Source organism: Ailuropoda melanoleuca, chromosome 4 (assembly GCF_002007445.2).
Source record: "Ailuropoda melanoleuca isolate Jingjing chromosome 4, ASM200744v2, whole genome shotgun sequence".
Classification (NCBI taxonomy): Eukaryota; Metazoa; Chordata; class Mammalia; order Carnivora; family Ursidae; genus Ailuropoda; species Ailuropoda melanoleuca.
This window is the reverse complement of record NC_048221.1, coordinates 12,103,180-12,125,182: the sequence shown is the minus strand read 5'-3', so window position 1 is coordinate 12,125,182 and position 22,003 is coordinate 12,103,180. Positions and strand designations below refer to the sequence as shown.

The 22,003-nt window shown below is 52.1% G+C and overlaps 1 protein-coding gene across 4 annotated transcripts in view; it reads left to right on the top strand.

The window, feature by feature from the left end:
- Positions 1-21,781, top strand: part of MED26 (mediator complex subunit 26) — a 58,823-nt gene extending 37,042 nt beyond the window's left edge. For 3 of the 4 annotated variants that reach the window (XM_034657992.1, XM_011221868.3, XM_034657991.1), the window contains 2 exons: positions 18,339-18,413; positions 19,037-21,781. In XM_034657992.1, the coding sequence (XP_034513883.1) occupies positions 18,339-18,413; positions 19,037-20,689 (1,728 nt within the window). In that variant the 3' untranslated portion in view covers positions 20,690-21,781. Of the gene's footprint in view, positions 1-6,216; positions 13,419-18,338; positions 18,414-19,036 lie in introns of those variants that run through there. The other variant, XM_034657990.1, reaches the window with a different exon arrangement.
- Positions 21,782-22,003: the final 222 nt, after the last annotated feature.

Genomic DNA, 22,003 nt, shown 5'->3' with positions numbered 1-22,003 from the left:
TTGATGGGTGAGGTGTTGCCAAGGGTTGTTGAGTCCCTTCCTCTCTGGGGACGTGTGCTTTTTCCCCTTGCAGGTCAGGGGGCCAGGCAGTAGGTGGAGTTTGGACGGGTAGGAGTCTGCGGCAGAGGCAGCACCAGCCCTGCGCGTGCTGACTGGTCGAGTCCTGTGAGGGGTGCAGCTGTGAGTGTGAGGTGTCTGTGAGTTTTTTAGTTGACTTGTGTTTTCAGGACTGAGGGTTTGGTGATGTTCTCACAGCTGCTAACCTTTGAAGCAGGTGTGTTCCTCCAAGGCAGCGGTATGGAAGGCAGTTGACTGGAACCTGGAAAGTGTCGTCTCCCCCTTAGAAGATGTCACCCATGTTGTAATTGGTCATCAGCCCAGCCCACAGAAGCTACTTGGTCCTCATTAGAGCTGAAGCAGAATTATTTCAGAAACCCTGGCTTTGTGGTTTGGAAGAGGGGAGGTGCCTTTGGGGACAGGAGCTCTGGGAGTGGATGAGGCCTGGGCCCTGGCAGCCCTTGGGGGATGGTGGGGGCTGCCGTAGGTTGTGGAGCTGGTGGTGACAGGTTCCATATGTCCTGTGGGGCTAGTGGGTCAGGTTTGCTGGTCTTGGGCTCCTGTTTGGAAGGCACATGTGTGGAATGATTTGCTAATGTTCGCTGAGGGGGACTGCCTGTGCACAGGGCTCTGTGGGCCCCGAAGCCTACATTTGCCACATGCCATGAGCGGCACCACTGCTGGCCGATGGCGGCACATCCTCCTCTGCCCCTCAGCCTGGCCAGTCACTGTCCTTCTGTTCTGTGGTGGTTCACCTGGACCCTGTCATACCACCTCTAGGCAGAGCCGTCTCTGGGGTTGGCATGGGATGGGCAGGGTCCCACAGCTGGGCCCAGTGTGCTCTGTGGATTCTCTAGGGCACCGTTGGTGGGGCAGTCCAGTGATCTGTCTGGCCTGTAGATGTGTGAACTTGGGCACATCACATCCTTGTCCAGATTTAGGGTTGGCATCAGAATTGGAGGAGCCCTGTGCTCTGGAAAGCACGATGCAGGTGGTGTTGGTGGCATTACTGCTGGGGAGTATCTGAATGGGCTGAGCACGAGGTGCCAAGCAGAACCTTCTACCTTAGGAAGGGTGGTTCTGTCCACCATCTCTCTGTGTGTGAATCTTCTCAAGGGCTTGTTCAAATGCATCTCTGATCTGGGAGGTCTGGGATTGGACCCAAGATTGTACCCATCCAAGCAGCTCTGGGTGACACTGGTGCTACTGAGCCCCAGGTCACACTTGAGAGTAGTAGGGGTCTAGCTCAGCTGTCTGGAGGGAAAAATCAGAGTTTCAGACAAATTCAGTCACAGGAGCTTAAGTCTGATTGGAAAAAACATGCAGAGCTAGGAGGGAAAGGAAGCTGTCAGACGCATGGAGGCTATTTTCATGTCAGGAGGGTGGATGTAGGTTATTGCTCATGGCACTGTGTGGGGGAAGAAGAGACTGTCGTTTGCCTCAGATTTTCTGTAGCTGTTTGTGGCCACTGGCCTTTCTTTCATGTGAGCACAGGAAGTTGGCTCCCTCTCTTGGGTCTCCAGTTAGAAGTATGATAAAACCCTCAGGGCAGGCTGAGGAGGGCACATGTCCTTAAGTTCAGCCTTTGGTGGCTAGTGAGCCTTTTATTTCATAACCGTGAGACAGTGCTACCCAGCTTCAGCTGTAGCATGTCTTCCTGAGAGGGCTGGGGTCCGGCTCTAAGCCACAGATCACCTATTCCAAGGCTCAGTTTGGATGTGCGGTCTATTGGATGCACAGGTGTTTGTGGGGACGCATAGAATGTCCCAGAAAGAAAAGCTGATGTTTGGTGCCTGCTGGAGCTATTACATGCAACATTGAATTTGTTGTTCAGTCTTTATGATACCCCTGGGATGCCCAGGCATGATGGTCCTCTTCATTTTACTGAGGGGAGAAGGAACTTTCGGTCTCATCCTCCAACCTCGGGGAGGGCTGAGCCCAGGTGGGGGTCTGTGCCTCCCCTGCAACAAAGAAGTGTTCCTGCTGTTTGACTACCACTTTTTTTTTTTTCTGGGCCCTTGTTGCATGTATCACTGGCCTCCACAGTTATTTAGAGCTTTATTGAAGTATAATTGACATACAGTAAACTGTGCACTCTGAAAGTATGCAGTGTGATATATTTTGACCTATATCCATCTGCAAAGCCCATCACCACAGGGTAATAAACATATCCATCATTCTCAGAAGTTTCTTTTTGCCCCTCTGTAATCTTCCCTCCAGGCCTACCCCAATCCCCAGGCAACTGCTGATCTGCTTTCTGTCACTGTAGAATTTGCTTGCCTTTTCTAGAATTTTGTGAAATCATGCGTTATGTACTGTTTCTTGTTTTATTTTGGTCTGGGCTCTTCTTTCATTCAGCATATTTATTTTCAGATTCATGCATGTTGTGTTTATCAATAGTTCATTCTTCTTTCTTGTTGAGTATTAGTTCATTTCGTGGATATACTATGATTCATTTATTGACCCATGTGTTGATGGACTTTCAGGTTAAGAATCTGCCAGAATGTCTTCCAAGGTGGTTATACTGTGTTATACTCCCACCAGCAGTGTATGAGAATTCCAGTTGCTCCACATCTTGGCCAGCAATTGGTATGGTCAGTCTTTTGAATTTTAGCCATTCTAATAGGTATGTAGTGATATTTCATGGTGGTTTTAAGCATTTTCCTAATGACTAATAATGCTGTGCATCTCTCTTCTTTGATGAAAGATTTGAATATCCTTTCAAACCATTTTCCCCATTTTTTCCCCTTGGGTTCTTCGCCTAATCATTGAGTTGAAAGAGTTTTTTAATGTATTCTAGATGCAAGTCCATTCTTAGTTATGTGATTCATGTATATTTTCTGTGTGTGGCTTGCCTTCTTTTTTTTCATAAGTGTTACGTTTTAAAGAGGAAAGATTTTCAATTTTGATGAAATCCAGTTTGTGTTTTCTCTAAACTTTTTGCTTTTTCTGGCATATTTTTAGTCTTTCCCAAACCCAGGGTCACTAAGGTTTTCCTCCTATGTTTTCTTCTAGATGGTCTATAGTTTCAATTAACTCTTACATTTAGGTTTGTAATCCATTTGGTGTTAATATTTGTGTATCTTGTGAGGCAGAGGTCAAGGATTTTGTTTGTTGTTGCTGTTTCCATATGGCTATCCAATTATTCTAGCACTATTTGTTGAAAGATTATTCATCCCCCATTGAATTTCCTTAACACCTTTGTTAAGAAACAGTTGACCATGCATGTGTGGGTCTGTTAATGGACTCTGTTCTATTCCATTGATCTGTTTGTCTGTCTTTACTCAAGTACCAGATTGTCTTGATTATAATCTTCTGGTTTTCTTTTTTTCCAAGTTTGTTGGCTACTCTAGGACCTCTGTATGATTCCATATACATTTTAGAACCAACTTGCCAATTTCTCGCAGAGATCCTGCTGGAATTTTCATTGGGATTGCATTGAAGCTATATAGATCAGTTTAGGGGAGAAACTTAACACTATTGACTCTTCCAATCCATTTATCTAGTATATTTCTCCATTAATTGATGCTTCTTTTAATTTTTCTCAGGCATGTTTTGCACTTTTCAGTGTTGCACATTTCAGTGTTGAACTCTTTCATGTCTTTTTCTTTTTTTAAAAAAGATTTTATTTATTTATTTGACAGAGACAGCGAGAGAGGGAACACAAGCAAGGGGAGTGTGAGAAGGAGAAGCAGGCTTCCCGCCGATCAGGGAGCCTGATGCGGGGCTTGATCCCAGGACCCTGGGATCATGACCTGAGCTGAAGGCAGACGCTTACCGGCTGAGCCACCCACAAGAAAGTGCCCCTCTTTCATGTCTTTTGTCAAATGTATCCCTAAGTACTTAATATTTTTAATTGCTATTATAAATGGAATTGGTTTTTTTAATTTTCATTTCCTGAATGTTTGTTGCCTGTATATATATATATATATATATATATAGCCAGGGGCACCTGGGTGGCTCAGTTATTAAGCGTCTGCCTTTGGCTCAGGTCATGATCCCAGCGTTCTGGGATTGAGCCCCGCATTCGGCTCCCTGCTCGGCGGGAAGCCTGTTTTTCCCTCTCACGCTCCCCCTGCTTGTGTTCCCTCTCTTGCTGCCTCTTTCTCGGTCAAATAAATAAATAAAATCTTCAAAAAAAAAAAAAAGAAATATAGCCAAATTCCCTATTGAACTTGTATCCTGCCACCTTGCTAAACTCATTTATTTTGGTAGTTTTTTTATAGGTGTTATAAGATTTTTCACATGGACAATTCTGTTATTTGTGAATACAGTCTTCTTTCCGATTTGGATGTCCCCCCCCCTCTTTTTCTTGCCTTATGACATTGGCTGGAACCTCCCGACAAGACTGAATAGAAGTGGTGAGCGCCTGTCCTTGTCTTGCACCTGTGAGGGGGAAACATGGAGCCATTCACCATCAAGTATGATGTCAGCTGTGGGTGTTGTTGAAGCACTTATCAGGCCTAGTAGGTTCTCTTGTTTTCCTAGTTTGCTGAAAGTTTTTATCATGAAGAAATGCCCAGTTCTGTCAAATGTTTTTTCCCCTACCTTTTAGAATAATCGTAAGGCTTTTTCATTTTCAGCCCTTGTAATAGGACAAATTACATTGATTTTCAAATATTATCTGCCTCCCCCACTTTAATTTCTAGTCTCCTTTGCTTTGATATCTTCTTTCCTGTGTTAGGCTTGAAGACTTTCCTTATCCTAATCGCTCATTGCTCTCCTTCAAGCCAGCTGTCTGTTTCTGCCCAGGTCACCAGGATGACTTGTTAATGGCCTATTGCATGGAGTCTGGCATGGGCTGACTGCACAAGATTAGTAGCTTAGGTCAGTAATGAACCTGTGGCCAGATGTTTAATGGGTGCCTTGGCTTCCATGCTGGGGAAACAGCATGATACCTGCTTTGGGGTCTGTGGTCTCAGAAGAGACTGTGGTATCATAAGAGATGCCCAGCACAATGCTGGCCAGTAGTGCCCAGGGAGTGGGTGCTGTCTGCCTGCCTCTCCAGTAAGTTTAGAGCTTACTTCTTCTTGAGGACACTGAGCTGTTGAGTGCATCTTCCTTGGAACCTGCAGAGCACCCTTGTCCTCCCCAGACCTGACCCCCCTGCTCAGGGCAGGAGTGTGTGGACCTGCTTCCCTGTGAACTTTGAAGTATAGGGCATGCTGCATGTCTCAGAGGTAGCCTGAACTTGTGCAGCCCTCTCTGTGGGACCCTCAGAGGGTGGGTCTATGCCACTGTGTGGTAGCCACAGTGACTCACCAGTGTCTCCTCCTCTTCAACCCCAGCAGCTCTGACATCTGTTTCCAGGATGGGATGGCCTCACCCAGAAAAGTGCACAAGTTGTGAGCTTTACAGTTTATTGAATGCTTATGAACACGCCTGAGTAACCCCCCACCCAGGGCAAGGAATAGAGCGTTTCCCCAGAAGCCACTCTTGCTCCCTCTCCTAGCAACTTGCCACCCCCAGTTTCCCTGACTTCAGTCACCACTGAGAAGTCTTGCCTGCTTGTGAGCTTTCAATCCAATACAGAATGTATTTTTTAGTGCCTGGCTTTTTCGCCGGACACTGTTTTGAGGTTTATCTCATGTTGTGTTCATTCCATGCTGAAAGGATAGACCATGATTTAGTCACCCACGATGCTGGTGATGGCCATTCAGGTGGTTTTTAGTTGGGGCTGTTCTGAATATGTTCTCCATGCATGGGTGTTCATGTGTCTGTTGGTTATGTGCCTCAGAGTGAAATTGTTGGGTCGTGGGGTATGAGCGTCCATCCTTACACAACGTTTGACACAGAATGTACAGACTCTCCTTCCTTTTTCATGACCGTTTCCTTGGTTCTCTCCAAGGTGGCCCCTATTATAGGAATGCCCACTGACAAAGTCCCTGTGCCCACTGTGGTTCCGCCAGCTCCACACAGAGCCCTTGAGTTGCAGGCTAGCAGGTGGGGGGAGGAGCGGCCTTGGGCCTGATATCCCTACCAAGTGTAGGAGGTGACTCCTTTCTGGGCACTTCTGTGTGCCAGGCAGCATCCTGGGTGTCCATGTGTGTCTCTTGTTTCCCTTGCAGGAGCCTGTAGGAAGCTCTGTCATCCTCCCACTTAGTGGCCGAGGGAACAGCTGAGTGGATTGGGTGGGTGGGTGGGCTCAGAGCCATCCACTGACCTCTGGTGCATAGTCTTCTCTGGTGCTTTATGCCCTGGAGCACTCAATATGGAGTTCATGGCCTAGCGGATGGCCACCACCCCGTTTAGGACAGACACACCCACCTTTAATTATGTTTAGGGCCTGATGAGTTTGCAGAGCTGTCAGGTTCCTATTTAAAAGGAGACAAGAGCTCCTTGATACTTAACCCTGAGACTTGGCAAATTACTTAACCAGTGTGGCCCCCACCCAGGTTCTGGCAGTTCCCGTTGCTTTTTTCGTGTCCACCCAGCTCAGAAGGGACATGGTGACCCCGTGGGAGTGCTCAGGAAAGTGAGGGCTACCAGACCCTGCATGTTATTTACATGTCAGTAATACACTCTTACTGCTTAGCAGGGGCATCCTGGACTTTGTATGTGCTGTGGTCACTTTTACCCTGTGTGGCATGGCAGCCTCAGGTTGTGGGGCCAGTTCCGGGCTTGAGTCCCTCTGAGAAGGGGTGTGTCTTTGATTCCCTACCCTGTAATCCTCTTCTAAAAGAGCTTGCTGGATGTTGCCATGGTTCCGCGCTCCTTGTACCAGGGCTCCTGGCAGCTCAGCTGAGCCTCATTGTGGTGTTCCCCCTATAGTGTCTGCCCTTGTCTCTGGCCATCTCCACCCATCCTTCAGGACTGGGCCATACATGCCTTCTTGCGTACTCCAGGCCTGTAGTAGGTGTTCAGAAAGGATTTGGTGACTTGTCGAGGGGAATTCTGAAATATCCTTGGCTCCCAGGATCTTACAGCAGCCCAGGTTGGTGGACTTGTAGCCTGGCTCCGTGCTGGGCACTGCACTGCCTCAGGGGGTCTCAGAGACCACAGAGCAGGCTGTTGGTGAACTTGCAGGGCCCACCTGACCTGGCCCCCACGGGCAGAGTCCCTCAAGACAGTGGTTAGCACTCCATTCAGGATCTACAGAGATGATCTGTGGTTTTCCCAACATTCCACCTGGGCTTCCCTGCTCACGGAGGAGGAGCTGGGCTGGTCTTGCTTAAGTCCAAGCTGGACAGCATTAGAGGCCCAGTTCGGCCCCACTGTATCTTTGTACAGCTCCACTGCCTGGCCCTTCTCTGTCTAGCCCCACCACCGGCTGTTTCACTTGGCACAGGAGTGCACTGTTGTCACCTCTGGGTTTTACTTCACAGTCTCTCAGAGGTCGGCCCCGATCAGTTCCTAAAATGCTGGCCGGTTCTCACTTTGGATTGCCTATATTCTGCATGCATGTGGGTCGAGCATTGTGTGTGCCCCTCCCGTGGGTGTTGGGCCCTTCTGTCTTGCGCAGCCGGTATTCTTACTGGCTGTTCTTCCCAAGTGTGAGGATGGGAGGGGGAAACCCTGACCCGACCACAAGTGCTGTCATCAGATTCTCTGCTAGCCAGACCCTTCTGTGAGCATGGGTGGCAGAAAAAAAATGCTCTGCTTGGCTTTCTGACTTTCCAGTTGTATCAATGCAGGAATGAACCAGCTCACAGATGACATATTGAGAGCTCTTGTGCTCTCAGATGAGGCTGGATTATAATGAGAATTGAGTGTGTCCTGTTGACCTGATTCAGAGGTCAGAAAAGTTTAAGTACATAGTTTTGTTGGGAAGGAGCTGCTGAGATAAAAAGTAGGAGGGAAAGAGGGACAGTTTGGGGGCTGGGGCTGTAGGGAGAGTGCTACCTCTCCTTCCCTCCCCCATGTCCCCCTCCCCATCTGCTAGCCTCTTAGTGAAGAAGGATGGCAGCCAGGATGGCAGGTGCTGCTCTGTTTGCGTGCTGATGGGGAGCTCCAGCCACTGCCTTGAGCTTCCCCTTCTTGCACTGTGCCGCTCGTGGGATGTAGGCACTGCTCTGCCTGCTCCCTGGGCTCAGGCTGGGGTTTCCGTCCCCTGGGCAGCTCCCCTGAGTTGCAGCTGCAATTACATGCTCTGGCTGACCACAGAGCTGTGGGCTGTGAATGTGACAGTCGGGGCCATGCAGGCAGTGGCCATGCTCCAGCTGTGGATGTTCCTGGGGAGCATATGGGCCCCTCTGATGAGGAAGTGCTTTTGTGCTTTTGCAAGTGGTGAGCTTGGCCGCTGCAGCTGGGACACGGCACTGCTGCGCCTCCTCCCCGCCAGCTGTGTCGTTCTTCCTCTAAGAAGCTGTGAATGAGAGCGATTTCACCCCGTAGGTGTGAGGCTCCCACTCGGGTGCTGGCAGCGGAAGGCACCTTGGCCAGGCCGAGTGCTGGCAACCTGAGGGCAGTTGCTCTCGCTCCTGCCTGGCTGTGGAACCAGGCAGGGCAGAGCAGGGCCAGGAGGCTGCACCTTCAAGAGCCAAGAGAGAGGATCAAGCCGCACTGATGACTTTTCCTTACTCAGGGAGATGGGGTGGGACGCGGGCTGGGCTCAGCCAGGATCTTTGAGGGATGCAGGTGCTGCCGTCTCTTGAAGAGGCAGTTTGAGCCACAGAAAGAATGGCCCTGACCTGGGAACATGTGTGCAGTTCATCAGAGGCAGGAAGATGTGTGGTGTGCGCCATTGCGGGGGCCGCGTGAGGAACGGGCTCCCGTGTTGCTGCTGTTTACCACGTGGCCTGCTTTGTAGGGAGAGCACTGGGTGGGCTGAAGCCCCTGTTGGGGTGGGTAGGTATGTGAGTGTCCCTGGCTCTAGGCTGCCCTGGAGGGAAGGGAGAGGCGGCCCAGAGATCTGCTAGGCACAAAGCCACTGGCCCTATGTGGCTTCAAGAAGCTCTGTAACCTGTGCACTTACCTGCTGTGGCAGGTCAGGGTGAGTGTGTGGGCAGGATGCCAACCAGCCTGGTGGCATCTGGGTGCCCTCCCTCACCCCACCTAGTAAAGCACCAGTTGGGCTGTATGTGATAGGCAGTGCCTGTGCCAGGCTAGTATAAGACCATACTCTGCCACCTTCTAGCTCTGTGGTGAGCCCTGGATCTCTATTACCTTCCCAGACCCTCAGTTTCCTTATCTGTAAAAGTGGGCTTGCAAGGATGAAAAGTTAGAGAGCTTAGCTCCTGGAGGAACCCCACAAGTGGTGGTCCTGTAAGAGTCAGGCTGAGGTGGGCCTGCCCCACCTTAACTGACTGTGGGCCCCACCAGTGCTCAGACCTCAAGGAGCACAGGGTTTCCTCTTCGCCACCGTGGCTGCACACATCCAGCTTAATTCCTGAGAGAATGGGGATTTGGGGCAGGGCGGGAACCCTTGAAGTATGCAGGAAAGAACAGTGAGCAACAGGCCTCACAGACTCTGCAGCTCAGTGTCTCGGTTCCTTGTTTCACGTGGAGTTGGAAATCCCCCACAGGGCGGTAATTACTCAGGCCCTGGGGTTTACCTACATCGCCCCTGAAATAGGGGAGGAGGAGGCTGGTCAATGGCAGGTGTACCCCACTGCGCTGGCCCCAGCCCTGAACACAGATCCAGCATCAGACCAGCGATCTGATTCACAGAGCAACTTTCAGACATGTGATGAGGGCCAGTTAAAATATTTTTTCCAGTGTGGTATGGTTTTAAAGATGATTCCATGTACCCTGTTGTAGGCAGGTTTTCTGCCACAGCACAGCGTTGGCTGACTGTCCCCTTCCTGCGTTACTGTTACTCTTTACCATGTTTCCACCCTCCCTGGACGGGGTGACCCAACCTGGGACCCACTGTGAGATGCCCCCAGACTCTGACCGACCTTCCCCTGGCTTCTGACCTCATGCGTGTGTGAACATATACATGCTAGCCTCTGTAGACGGGTGAGGGCTTTGGTGTGGCTTGGGGCGTGCTGTCATGTCAGAAGCCTGGAGTGCCGACTCCTCCCTCCCTGGCCTCAGCACCCTGGGAACCCAGCCACAGAACCTGCCCTCTCCGTGGGTGCAGCCATCGCCAGCTCTCTGGAGAGCCCCTCAGGAAGCTGTTTGGCCTATGTCTAGGTGGGTGCCCCGCTAGACCTGTGGCATCCTCCCTATTTGAGGCAAAGAGCAGGTCTGGAAGCGTGAGGAATCAGGCCTGGCCCGGGTTCCAGCTCTCTGTGGACTCTTTTTTGCAAGGAGGCATACACCCACTTCGGAGAGCAGACCCCAGATCCCTTTCCCCACCAGGGGTGTGGGCGGTCTTTACACTGAGTCGTTGAGCAGCAACGCAGTGGCCTGCAGGGGCCTTGGTGGGAAGCTCCAGAGGTTGCACCAGATAGAACATGCCCTCTAGTTTGAATCAGAGGTTGAGGGGGCCAGAGACAGACTCACTGTGGAGGGAGTCAGTGTCCCACCAGCCCTCAGCCTCCCTCCCCACGCAGGTACCAGATGGTACAGGGAGAAGTCACTGTGTGGAATTGGAAAAAGGGGATTTGCTCACTTCACCTCCACGCAGCTGCCAACTGCCATCTCCTTTCACCTCCAGTCACAGAGATGTCCCATCCATATGTGAGGAAACGGGTGCATTTTGTAGCCTTTTAGATTTGTGACCAATTTCAGACACAAAAGTAGAGCGAATAATGTAACCATGCCCCGGCTTCAGTAGAAACCAGTGTGGAGCTGATCAGCATTGTTTCATCTATCCCCCTTCTGCCACCCACACCCAAGCATCGTTTCTCCAGTAAATACTCCGAAACGTGTCATTAAAAGCTGGGGGGTGAGCGGTGCACCTTTAGCGGCTCACACGGAATGCAGCGTGCCTTGGAGCGCTGCACGGGCTCTTTGTTGCCCCTGCTTGGCCTGGCGGAGTGAGGAGACGGGGATGTCACCAGCCTTGCGTGCGAGCAGTGTGGTAGCGTTCTGTGCTATGTGGTCCAGAATTGTGCTCAGGCTGCTTCTATGGGGTGCCATCCCCTCTTTTGTGCTGTCACGTGTGTGCATCCAGCCCCCCTTCTTCCTGTGCACCAAACACCGCTAGCTAGTCTGGCTGGAGCAGTGACTTATGAGCTGAGGGTCTCCCCAGGAACAAAGACCTTTCTGCTTCCTTTTTGCCTGCTCTTGGTTCTCATGTCATGGGAAGACCCCATAAAAGCCCTGGGCACTAGGTTGGTGGTGAGGAGCATGTGTCCCTGGGGTGTCCCGTAGGTTTGAACAAGGATGTGCATTCTCTCTCCCCATGCCAAAGCTGGGAGATGCCCTATTTAGGGGGTGCCTGTGTATTCAATGCTGGAGACACTGGCTGGTTGAGCTGCCTGTGTGACACTGACTTTCCTGTCTTACGGAGTGTACGTGATTATGCCCCATGAGCCTCCAGTCCAGGATCTAAAACCACTCAGTGAGGTAGTTAAGGAAGTCACTTCCACCAGTAGTCACCTGCTGGCTTCTTGCCCTGCCTGCTCCCTGCACTTCAAGAGTGGTCTTCCGCCTCTCCTGACACCTTCCTTGCCCAACTGCCGTGGGCACACCATCACCCTGTGGGCTCCTTGGCTAGGTGATTAATTACTTCCAATAAAGAGGGCAGTCCAAGAGAGAATAAGTGGGCTGAGATGGTGAGCAGTTCACATGGGAAATCCTCATTGATGGAAAGGGGAAATGACACTTGGCTTTGTTAATTGTTAATGATATATGAATTAAGTCGCATCTGTTGAAGGAGCCCTAAGGAGAAAATAAGAGACTTTGGGCAGTCAGGCATCCTTCATTTGTGAATTCTGTCCCTTTTGGGAAAGCCCTTTGGTTTTGAGAGGTGTTCTTGTTTTTGTTCTTCTTGAGAACAAATCCCAAAGGAGATAGCCAAAGGAGGAAAGGGCCACCAGTGCGCCAGGCTATTCCTGACAGCAGCAGGTTTGTATATGGCCCTGGGACTCTGGCCTGCAGACGTATTCAAACCCCCTTGGGGCGGTGCTGGGCAGGTGCCCAGAGGCTTCTTCCTGTACAGGAACGGAACAGTGTCTGTGCTGTGATTGTGAGCGAGTATATTTTCCTACAGACAGGTGCCAGGAGGGACCCAGAACAGGCCAAAGACAAGTGGTCTTGGCCACTTGGCCACGTGACAGCAGCTTAGCTCCCGCAGTGGCTAAAGTTGAAAGGCAGGGTTGTGTAGGAGCCAGCTAACTTCCCCACCGTCTGTTCTTCCTCCTGGCATCCTTGCTCATGGCACTGTCTTCACTCTGGTCCTCTCCCCTCTCCAGAGCTTTGGTGCCATGTCACCATCTCCCTAGGTGCTAGGACCTCCGCTGTCTACCCTGGAGGCCCCACTTAGGTGCTGCCCTCTCCATATGCATGCCTGGTCTGTCTTCCACTTGACATTGACCTCCCTGGCCTGAGGGCCCTGTGCTGGGCTTTGCAGGCCTGGAACCTGGTTGGGAGCCTCCTGATGACCACATCTCATCCTGGGAGGCCAGCTGCTTCTGTGTGGGTGGGTGGATGTTTTGGGAAGGCTGGTTCAGGAGCCTTCCATCTTTGCGTGCCCAATCCAGGCAGAGCCACGGGCTGGCTGGGGCGACACTGCCTACTGGGTCTGAGGCCAGAGGCCGGGCCGGGCCTGGAGCTGCACAGACTTCTGCCTGTCGGGTGTGGTGAGTGTCAGGGCTCAGGGCCAGACTCCTTGGAGCATTTCTCAGGGTCTGCTTCCTGGTCCTCAGGGACTGACTGCACTTGGAATGCCCAGGTGGTGCTTCCCACACAGTGCTCAGTGCCCTCACCATCATGACTTCAGGGCAGGGCAGAGCCAGAGGAGTGAGCCCCCCGGGATGGTCCTGAATTTCCAGGCAGCCAGGGCAGAAAGAGGTTAGGCAGAGATAGCATCTTCCACAGGGCTGAGAGCTGGAGAGCCTGCTCCAAGCCAGACTCTGCCCATGCACTCAGGTGTGGGAGCTGTTCAGCAAGGACGGTAGGGCCTGCAGACCTCAGCCCACCTCACTCCTGCACAGCTTCCAGGAGCAGCTCCCACTGCTCGAGGTCTACGGTGCTAGCTTGCTTCCAGCCTCCGGGGTTGCCCAGGTGTTCTGCCTCCCCCCTCCTGTCTGGCAGTAGGACAGTGTCTGCCCAAGGACAAGGACAGTTTGTACTGCCGAGCTTGCTCTGCAGGGACTGTGGTTCAGGAGTGTGTGAGGACCCAGGGCTCTAAATATACCAGGGTGAGGTCACTGGGATGGAGACAGGCCATGTGGCAAGCTCAGGACCCCATCGGGGCTGGAATCCTAGGGCTGGGGACAGGGAGTGGGTGGCCTCGCTGTTCCTATGGTACTGGCCTCCTTGCTTCGTGGTCTCCTCCTGCGCCGAATCTCTTCCCTGGCACGTCAAAGGTATGTGAAGGATGGAGTGTGTCTCCTCTCAGACCCCTTCCTTTGTTGCAGCTTGGAGTAGGTTTTTGGTGCCGTCTGGATGCGTGTGTGTTCTCCGGCACAGCCCTGAATGAGAACATTTTGAGGGGAGGCCTTTGTTGGCAAGGTGTGGATTGGGCCCCCTGGCAGGGTGGCAGCTTTCTGAGAGCTTTGTCGGGCAGAGTGGGGGCTACTGTTGGTGCTCTGTGGTCACTGCAATTTACACTCAGAGGAGACACAGAGAACCTGGGATGGTGGGTGGAGGTGACAACTGCCTTCAGCTGGAAATAAGGCAGATAAGGTGGGAATATACGTGGCCAGCATAGTCGCAGCCCCAAGGATGTCTACATCCTAGTCCTGAAAACCTGGGCATGTGGTACTTTACATGGCAGAAGGACGATGCACGTGTGACTAAGGGTGCAGACCTGGATTATCCAGGTGGGCCCAGCCTCAATAAATCATTAGAAGTGGAGACCCTTTCCTGGCCAGGTCAGAGAGGTGCAGTGTGAGGACTCGGCCCTGTTGCTGCCTTGGAAGGTGAACTGAGGTGCCATGAGCTGGGGAATAGCACCTCCAGAAGCTGGAAATGGCCTTCAGATGACAGCCAGCCAGCAAGTAAAGGGGGCCCTCGGTACAGCAAGGAGGAGTAATTCTGTCAACACCTGAAAGAATAGGAAACAGCCCTCAAGAGCTTCCCAGAAGGAGGGTGGCGTGCCTATACCTGAATCTCAGCCCAGAGGGACCCAACCTACACTCCTGCCCTCCAGAACCTGACATGATATATACATGCATGGTGTTTAAGCCACTCAGTTGTGATCCTGTGTGATCATTTTAGCAGCAAAGGAAACCAGTACATCATAGTGCTGGCAAGGATGTGGGAAACAGGCTTCCCCATCTTCCTCTCCTATAGTGGGCATGGAATGGGAGCAGCCTCCCTGGCGGCTAATTACAATCTTTCATGGCCTTGGTGCCAACAACCCCTCTAGCAGCTTGTGTTAGCCCTGAATCGCCTCTAGTAAAGGTGGAGATTGCAGCCTTGTTTGTAACAGTAAGTGGAAGAGGAGGGACACAGCACTGCTCCAGTGGGGCCCTCCCTCCCCGAACCCCCCCCCAACTGGAAGGAAGAGCAAAAGGAGGAGGTCTATGATTTTGGGTGTTTCTGATGTTAGAAAAAGTAAGGCATAGAATCATGTTTTTCTTTTCTTTTTTAATGCGTGATAAGTATATACAAAAGCTTTTCTATATGCAGGGTGTATTTTTGGAAAAGATACAGGGAAACACTGCAGTGGCTGGAGATGTACCTTTCCTTGTGCCCTTTCGAGTGCCTGCATAACTCAGTTCTAGTGTGTGTGGGCGTGTGATATGCGCACTGTGTGATCTTGGGGGGAGGGGGGCTTCCTCAGGGCGCGGGCTTCCCTGTCTCACCACCGAAACCTGCAGCTGCTGGGGGGTGTTGACCCACAGGAGCTCTTTATCTCTTCTGGAGCTGAGCCCTTCACTGGGCATGCTTTGTCAGCACGTGCTCCTGGGCTGAGGTTTGCTTCTTGGTAGTAAGCAGAAGTTCTTAATCTTAACGAAGCCTAGTTCGTCAGTATTTTTTCTTGGGCGGTTACTGCTTTGGTGGTCCTAAGAAATCTTTGTCTACCCCAAGGTTGCAGAGATACTCTCCTGTGTCTTTTTTTTTTTTTTTTAAAGACTTTATTTATGTATTTGACAGAGAGAGAGAGACAGCCATTGAGAGAGGGAACACAGGCAGGGGGAGTGGGAGAGGAAGAAGCAGGCTCCCAGCGGAGGAGCCTGATGTGGGGCTCGATCCCATAATGCCGGGATCATACCCTGAGCCAAAGGCAGACGCTTAACCGCTGTGCCACCCAGGCGCCCCTAACATCCGACTCTTGATTTCGGCTCAGGTCATGGTCTCAGGATGGTGAGATCAAGTCCCGCGTTGGGCTCCACACTGTGCATGGAGCCTGCTCAGGATTCTCTCTTTCTCCCTCTCCCTCCCCTGGTCTCTAAAACAAAAAAACAGAACCCCCCCCAAAACTTCATTACTAAAAAAATTCTAACCATCATCTCATTATTCAGCAAATCATAATCTTTTGCTGATGGAACGTCCTGCCTCCATGGTGCTGGCTGCTGACCGATCAGGGTGGTGGCCACTGATGGCTGGGGCAGCTGGGGCAGTTTCTTAAAATGAGATGACAGTGATGTTTGCTGCATTGATTGGCTCTGCCTTTCGCAAACAGTTTTTCTGTAGCATGCGATGCTGCTTGGTAGCATTTGACCCTCAGTAGGACTTCTTTCAAAATTGGAATCAATCTTCTCAAACACTGCCACTGCTTTATCAGCTCATTTTCTGTAATATTCTAAACCCTTTGTGGTCATTTCAACAATCCTCACAGCATCTTCGCCAGGTAGTTTCCAGCTCAAGAAACCATGTTCCTTGCTCATCCATTAGAAGGAACTTCTCATCCGTTCAAGTTTCAGCCTGAGATTGGAGCAGTTCAGGCCCATCCTCAGGCGCCAGTTCTGATTCCAACTCTCTTGCTGTTTCTATCACACCTGTGATTACTTCCTCCACAGAAGTCTTGAACCCTCAACGTCATCCATGAGGGTTGGAATCCACTTCTTCCAAACTCCTGTTCATGTTGATATTTTGACCTCTTCCCATGAATCACGGATGTTCTTAATGGCATCTAGAATGGTAAGCCTTTTCCAGAAGGTTTTCACCTGACTTTCCCCAGATCCATCAGAGGAATCACTACCTATGCAGCTGTAGCCTTACAAAATGTATTTCTTAAAGAATAAAACTTGAAAGTTGAGGGGCGCCTGGGTGGCACAGCGGTTAAGCGTCTGCCTTTGGCTCAGGGCGTGNTCTTAAAAAAAAAAAAAACACTTGAAAGTTGAAATGACTCCTTGGTCCACGGACTGCAGAGTGGATGCTGTGTCAGCAGGCATGGAAACAACATGAATCTCATTGCTTGTCGCCATCAGAGCTCTTCGGTGACCATGTGCATTGTCAGTGAGCAGTAATACTTTGAAAGGAATCTTTTTTCCTGAGCAGTAAGTCTCAACAGTAGCTTAAAATAGTCTGTCAACCATGTTGTAAACTGATGTGCTGTCATTAGGCTCTGCTGTTCCGTTTCTAGAGCACAGGCAGAGTCAATTTCGCCTAATTCTTAAGGGCCTTAGGATTTTCCAAATGGTAAATGAGCATTGGATTCAACTTAGTCACCACGGCGTTCACCCCAACAAGAGAGTCAGCCTGTCCTTTGAAGCCAGGCACTGACTTCTGTCTCGCCGTGAAAGTCCTGGATGGCATCTTCTTCCAGGAGAAGGCTGTTTGGTCTGCACTGAAACTCTGTGGTGCAGTGTGGCCGCCTTCCTGAGTCACCTCACCGCCACCTTCTGGATCCCTTGCTGTGGCTTCTATGTCGGCACGCTCTGCTTCACCTTGCACTTCCTAGGTTGTGAAGTTGGCTTCTTTCCTTAAACCTCAGGAGCCAACCTCCGCTGGCTTCACGCTTTCCTTCTGCTGCTTCTCCACCTCTGAGCCTTCCCAGAATTGAAGAGAGTCGGGGCCTGGCTCTGGACTAAGCTTTGGCTTAAAGGAATGTTGTGGTGGTTTGATCTTCTGTCCGGACCACTCAAACTTAGTCCACATCAGCAATAAAGTCGTTTCACTTTATCACCAGTGTTTGTTCACTGGACTAGCACTTTCATTTTCTTCAAGAACTTTCTTTGCCTTCACAGTTTGGCTAAGTGTTTGGCACAAGAGGCGTAGCTTTCAGCCTATCTTGGTTTGGGGCATGTCTTCCTCACTAAGTGTAATCATTTCCAGCTTTTGATTTAAAGTGAGAGATGTGTGATTCTTCCTTTCACTTGAACACGTAGAGGCCATTCGTAGGGTTATCATTTGGCCTAATTTCAACACTGTTGTGTCTCAGGGAACAGGGAGGCCCAAGGAGAGGAGAGAGACAGGGAAATGGCCGGGCAGTGGAGCAGTCAGAACACACACAGTATCAATGAAGTTTGCCATCTTACATGGGTGCACTTGGTGGCACCCCAAAACATTCACAATAGTAATATCAAGAATCACTAATCATAGATCACCACAACAAATATAATTTAAAAAATCTGAAATATGAGAGTTACCATAATGTGACACAGAGACAGACACAAGGTGAGCAAATGCTGTTGGAAAAATGGCACCAATAGACTTGCTCAATGCAGGGCTGCCACAGACCTTCAATTTGTAAGAAACACAGTATCTGTGAAGTGTGGTAAAGCTAAGAACAACAAAAGGAGGTACGCCTTTATTGATCTTTTTTTTTTTTTTTAAGGTTTTTATTTTTTCGACAGAGATAGAGACAGCCAGCGAGAGAGGGAACACAAACAGGCAGAGTGGGAGAGGAAGAAGCAGGCTCATAGCAGAGGAGCCTGATGTGGGGCCCGATCCCATAACGCTGGGATCACGCCCTGAGCTGAAGGCAGACGCTTAACCGCTGTGCCACCCAGGCGCCCCCCTTTATTGATCTTTTAAGTTTGTTGTGTTTTATTTGATAAGTCCTTCGGCACACTGCCCCCCATGAGATGGTAGAGTAGAACACCTCTCCCGGAGCAGGAGCAGATCTTAACTTCATGTGCGTTGTGGATTTCAGCCATGTGACAACCACTTGGGCAAGTGGGCGTGGCCATGGACGGGCTCGTGGTCAGCTGCACCCCATGCACTAGAGGAGGCGGACGGGAGGGTGAGCACTGGGTACCTTTTTGGCCTCAGGAGCAAGCATGGGGTGAGAACTTTGATGTCGCTGACTCCACTGGCTCTTGGGGAGGGAGAGGCCACAGTGGGCTGGAACAAGGAAAAGGGCAGAGGTCTGACAAGTGGCTCTTGTTTCGCAGATCCGGAACATGGTGGCGGTGCTGGAAGTCATCTCCAGCCTGGAGAAATACCCCATTACCAAAGAGGCACTGGAGGTGAGTGTCCCCAGGACCCAACATTGGGAAGAGCAGGGTGGGCAGGGCCTGGGCTTCCCCAACCCCAGTCCTTCCAGGCTTCTTGGAGCCTTTGCTCTCACTGGCCCGGTGAGGACTTAGGAGTGCTGAGTGAGGGGTACACCTACCCTCCTGGCCTAGCCTGTGCCAAAAGCAACATCTTCCTATGGGCACTGCAGGAATTGGGTGGCTTCAGTCCCAGGGCTGGGAGGCATGCCTGGGGGGAGGAGGGCGAGAGGCTGCAGTGAGTGATGCTGGCTCAGGCCCTCTGCTGTTGCCTTGGCCATTGTGTGCTCTTACCCAAAGAGCTTCCCTAGCAAAGTGTCCTTGCACTGGCCTGACGGTCCACAGCTTCCAGGTGCCAGGAGCCTGTGGGACGGTGCTTCTGAAGATGCTGCCTATGGCCCTGGGACACTGAAGTTTGAGGACTAGATTTGAGAAGTTAGATGTCACAAAGGACCCCAAATCCCCATGGGTTTTGTTATCCAGGGAACTCCGTGGTTTGTGGGACAGTGGGGTTAACCCAAAGACCAGGGGACCTCAGCTCCCTTTTCATGGGGGACTTCCTGTCCCAAAAGCATGTCATTGTCTCTCTCTGGTTGTAGGAAACTCGACTTGGGAAGCTCATCAACGACGTCCGCAAGAAAACGAAGAACGAGGAGCTCGCCAAGCGGGCCAAGAAGCTGCTGCGGAGCTGGCAGAAGCTCATCGAGCCCGTGCACCAGAATGAGGCGGCGCTGCGGGGGCTGGCGGCCAGTGCCGGCTCCGCCAACGGGGGTGCTCACAACTGCCGGCCAGAGGCGGGGGCGGCCGGCACGCCCAAGAGCATCCATGACCTGAAGAACCGCAACGACATCCAGAGGCTGCCCGGACAGCGGCTGGACAGGCTGGGCAGCCGCAAGCGCCGGGGAGATCAGCGTGACCTTGGCCACCCTGGCCCACCTCCCAAGGTCTCCAAAGCCAGCCATGACTCCCTGGTACCCAACTCATCCCCCCTCCCCACCAACGGGATCGGCGGGAGCCCCGAGAGCTTCCCTGGTGCCCTGGACGGCAGCGGGCACACGGGCCCTGAGGGTGGCCGCCTAGAGCACGGCGAGAGCGACAAGCACAGCGGCAAGATTCCCGTCAACGCCGTTCGGCCGCACACCAGCTCCCCGGGCCTGGGCAAGCCCCCGGGCCCCTGCTTGCAGACAAAGGCTGCGGTGCTGCAGCAGCTGGACCGGGTGGATGAGACTCCGGGCCCCCCCCATTCCAGGGGGCCGCCTCGCTGCTCTTTCAGTCCCCGGAACTCACGGCACGAGGGCTCCTTTGCCCGGCAGAGGAGCCCGTACACACCCAAGGGCTCCATGCCCAGCCCCTCTCCACGGCCCCAGGCACTTGATGCCACACAGGTGCCATCACCGCTTCCACTGGCCCAGCCGTCCACACCACCTGTGAGGCGGCTTGAGCTGCTGCCCAGTGCAGAGAGCCCGGTGCGCTGGCTGGAGCAGCCCGAGGGCCACCAGCGGCTGGCAGGGCAGGGTTGCAAGGTGGGGCTGCCTCCAGCCGAGTCCCTCCTTCCCCGGGCGGGCTTTTCCCCTGACTCCTCCAAGGCGGACAGCGATGCTGCCTCGTCTGGTGGCTCGGACAGCAAAAAGAAGAAGAGGTACCGGCCTCGTGACTACACGGTGAACTTGGATGGGCAGGTGGCTGAGGCGGGTGTCAAGCCTGTCCGGTTAAAAGAGCGGAAGCTCACCTTTGACCCCATGACCAGACAGATCAAACCTCTGACCCAGAAAGAGCCAGTGCGGGCTGACAGCCCTGTGCACACAGAGCAGCCCAGGACAGAGCTGGACAAGCCCGAGGCCAAGGCCAGCGTCCAGAGCCCTTTTGAACAGACGAACTGGAAGGAGCTGTCGCGCAATGAGATCATCCAGTCCTACCTGAGCCGGCAGAGCAGCCTGCTCTCGTCGTCAGGCGCACAGACCCCAGGGGCTCACCACTTCATGTCTGAGTACCTGAAGCAGGAGGAGAGCACCCGGCGCGGGGCCAGGAAGCCACACGTGCTGGTGCCTCACAGCGCACCCACGGACCTCCCGGGGCTGAACCGTGAGGTCACGCAGGACGATCTGGACAGAATCCAGGCCCACCAGTGGCCAGGGGTGAACGGGTGTCAGGACACACAGGGTAACTGGTATGACTGGACGCAGTGCATATCGCTCGATCCGCACGGCGACGACGGGCGATTGAACATTCTGCCTTATGTCTGCTTGGACTGACCAGCCTGTCGGCCTCTAAGTGCATTCCCACCTTGCAGTTAGCATGGCAGGTGGGCAGCCGGGGCTTGGCTGCCTCCAGTGGTTGGGAATCCGGGGAGTCCGGCCTGGGGCGGGAGGGAGGGGACAGGAGTCTCGAGGTCTCTCCGTGCTCTTCCCTCAAAATTCTCCTTCTTTTGTGAAATGCTGCTACCAGTTTACTAACAAAATTGCAAAGGAAGGACCATGTGGAAGGAAGGCCGGCAAAGTGAGTTCAGAACTCTATAGCAAACCAGCTATAAAAAGCGTTAGTTCCCCACCCCGGAAGAGGTGCGGACACTTCCCAGCACCTGTGAGCTGGGACCTCAGTTGCAGGCAGGCACAGAAAACCTGGGGGAGAGGTTACCTTTAAACACAGCAACAGAAGCACGCATCTCATCTATTTGCATTTTCCTTTTTTAAATTTGGCCCTGAGTGTCTGAGGCAGTGGGTGTACCTACACAGTGGCCTCTGTTTGCACCCTACCTGGCCAGCGCTTCAGTCCTGACGCCAGAAGCTTGTTGGCCGCAGCAAGCTGCTGGCAGCAGGTGGGCTGGCCAGCCAGCCAGTATGACCTACACTCCATGGGCAGCCACACATTTTCATCTGGTTTCGGTTAAAACCCAGTTTTGGAAAAAATGCTGCAAAATCTTAAGTTTTCTAGGAGTTTATTTTATCCCCCTCTTCCATCTGACCACCAGCCAAATAATTTTCCTCTTTCTCCCTTTTCAGTTTCCCCTTCCTACGCATATCTTGAAAATTTCACCTTTCTAGAGTCCCCTCCCAAAAAAAACAAAAGTAACCGCGGGTGCTACTGGTGTGTAAGCTGTATTGTTGGGCAAGAGGAGACCTGTCTGTACGCTGGAAACACTCATAACCATTCCTTTAGATTCGTTTGCCTTATGGTTATTTGTCATAAACGCGATTTGCAAAAACAAGGAGCCTTAGTGAATGTACAGTACCTAGACTTCTGTGTTCTCAGGACACAGAAGGGAGCAACTTTGCTATTTGGTCCAGTAAGTGGACACCTTGTGATATAAATGTGGAAATAAAAAAAAAAAAAAACATTTGCACAAACCAGTCTCAGAATCGTTACTGATTTGGTCCTTTACAGTCAAGTCAGCCCTTTGTGTCCGAGGTCTGGGCTCCATTGCCAGACTTTAGGGAGGTGGGCAGGGCAAAGTGGCCAAGTCAGCCTATTTAGTGTTCTGCATGAAAACTGACCTCCACCTGCCTTTCATTCATTCAGGGCCATGTTGCCTCTCCCACCTCCGGGGTCCCCTGCTAGCTTTGGGTGAG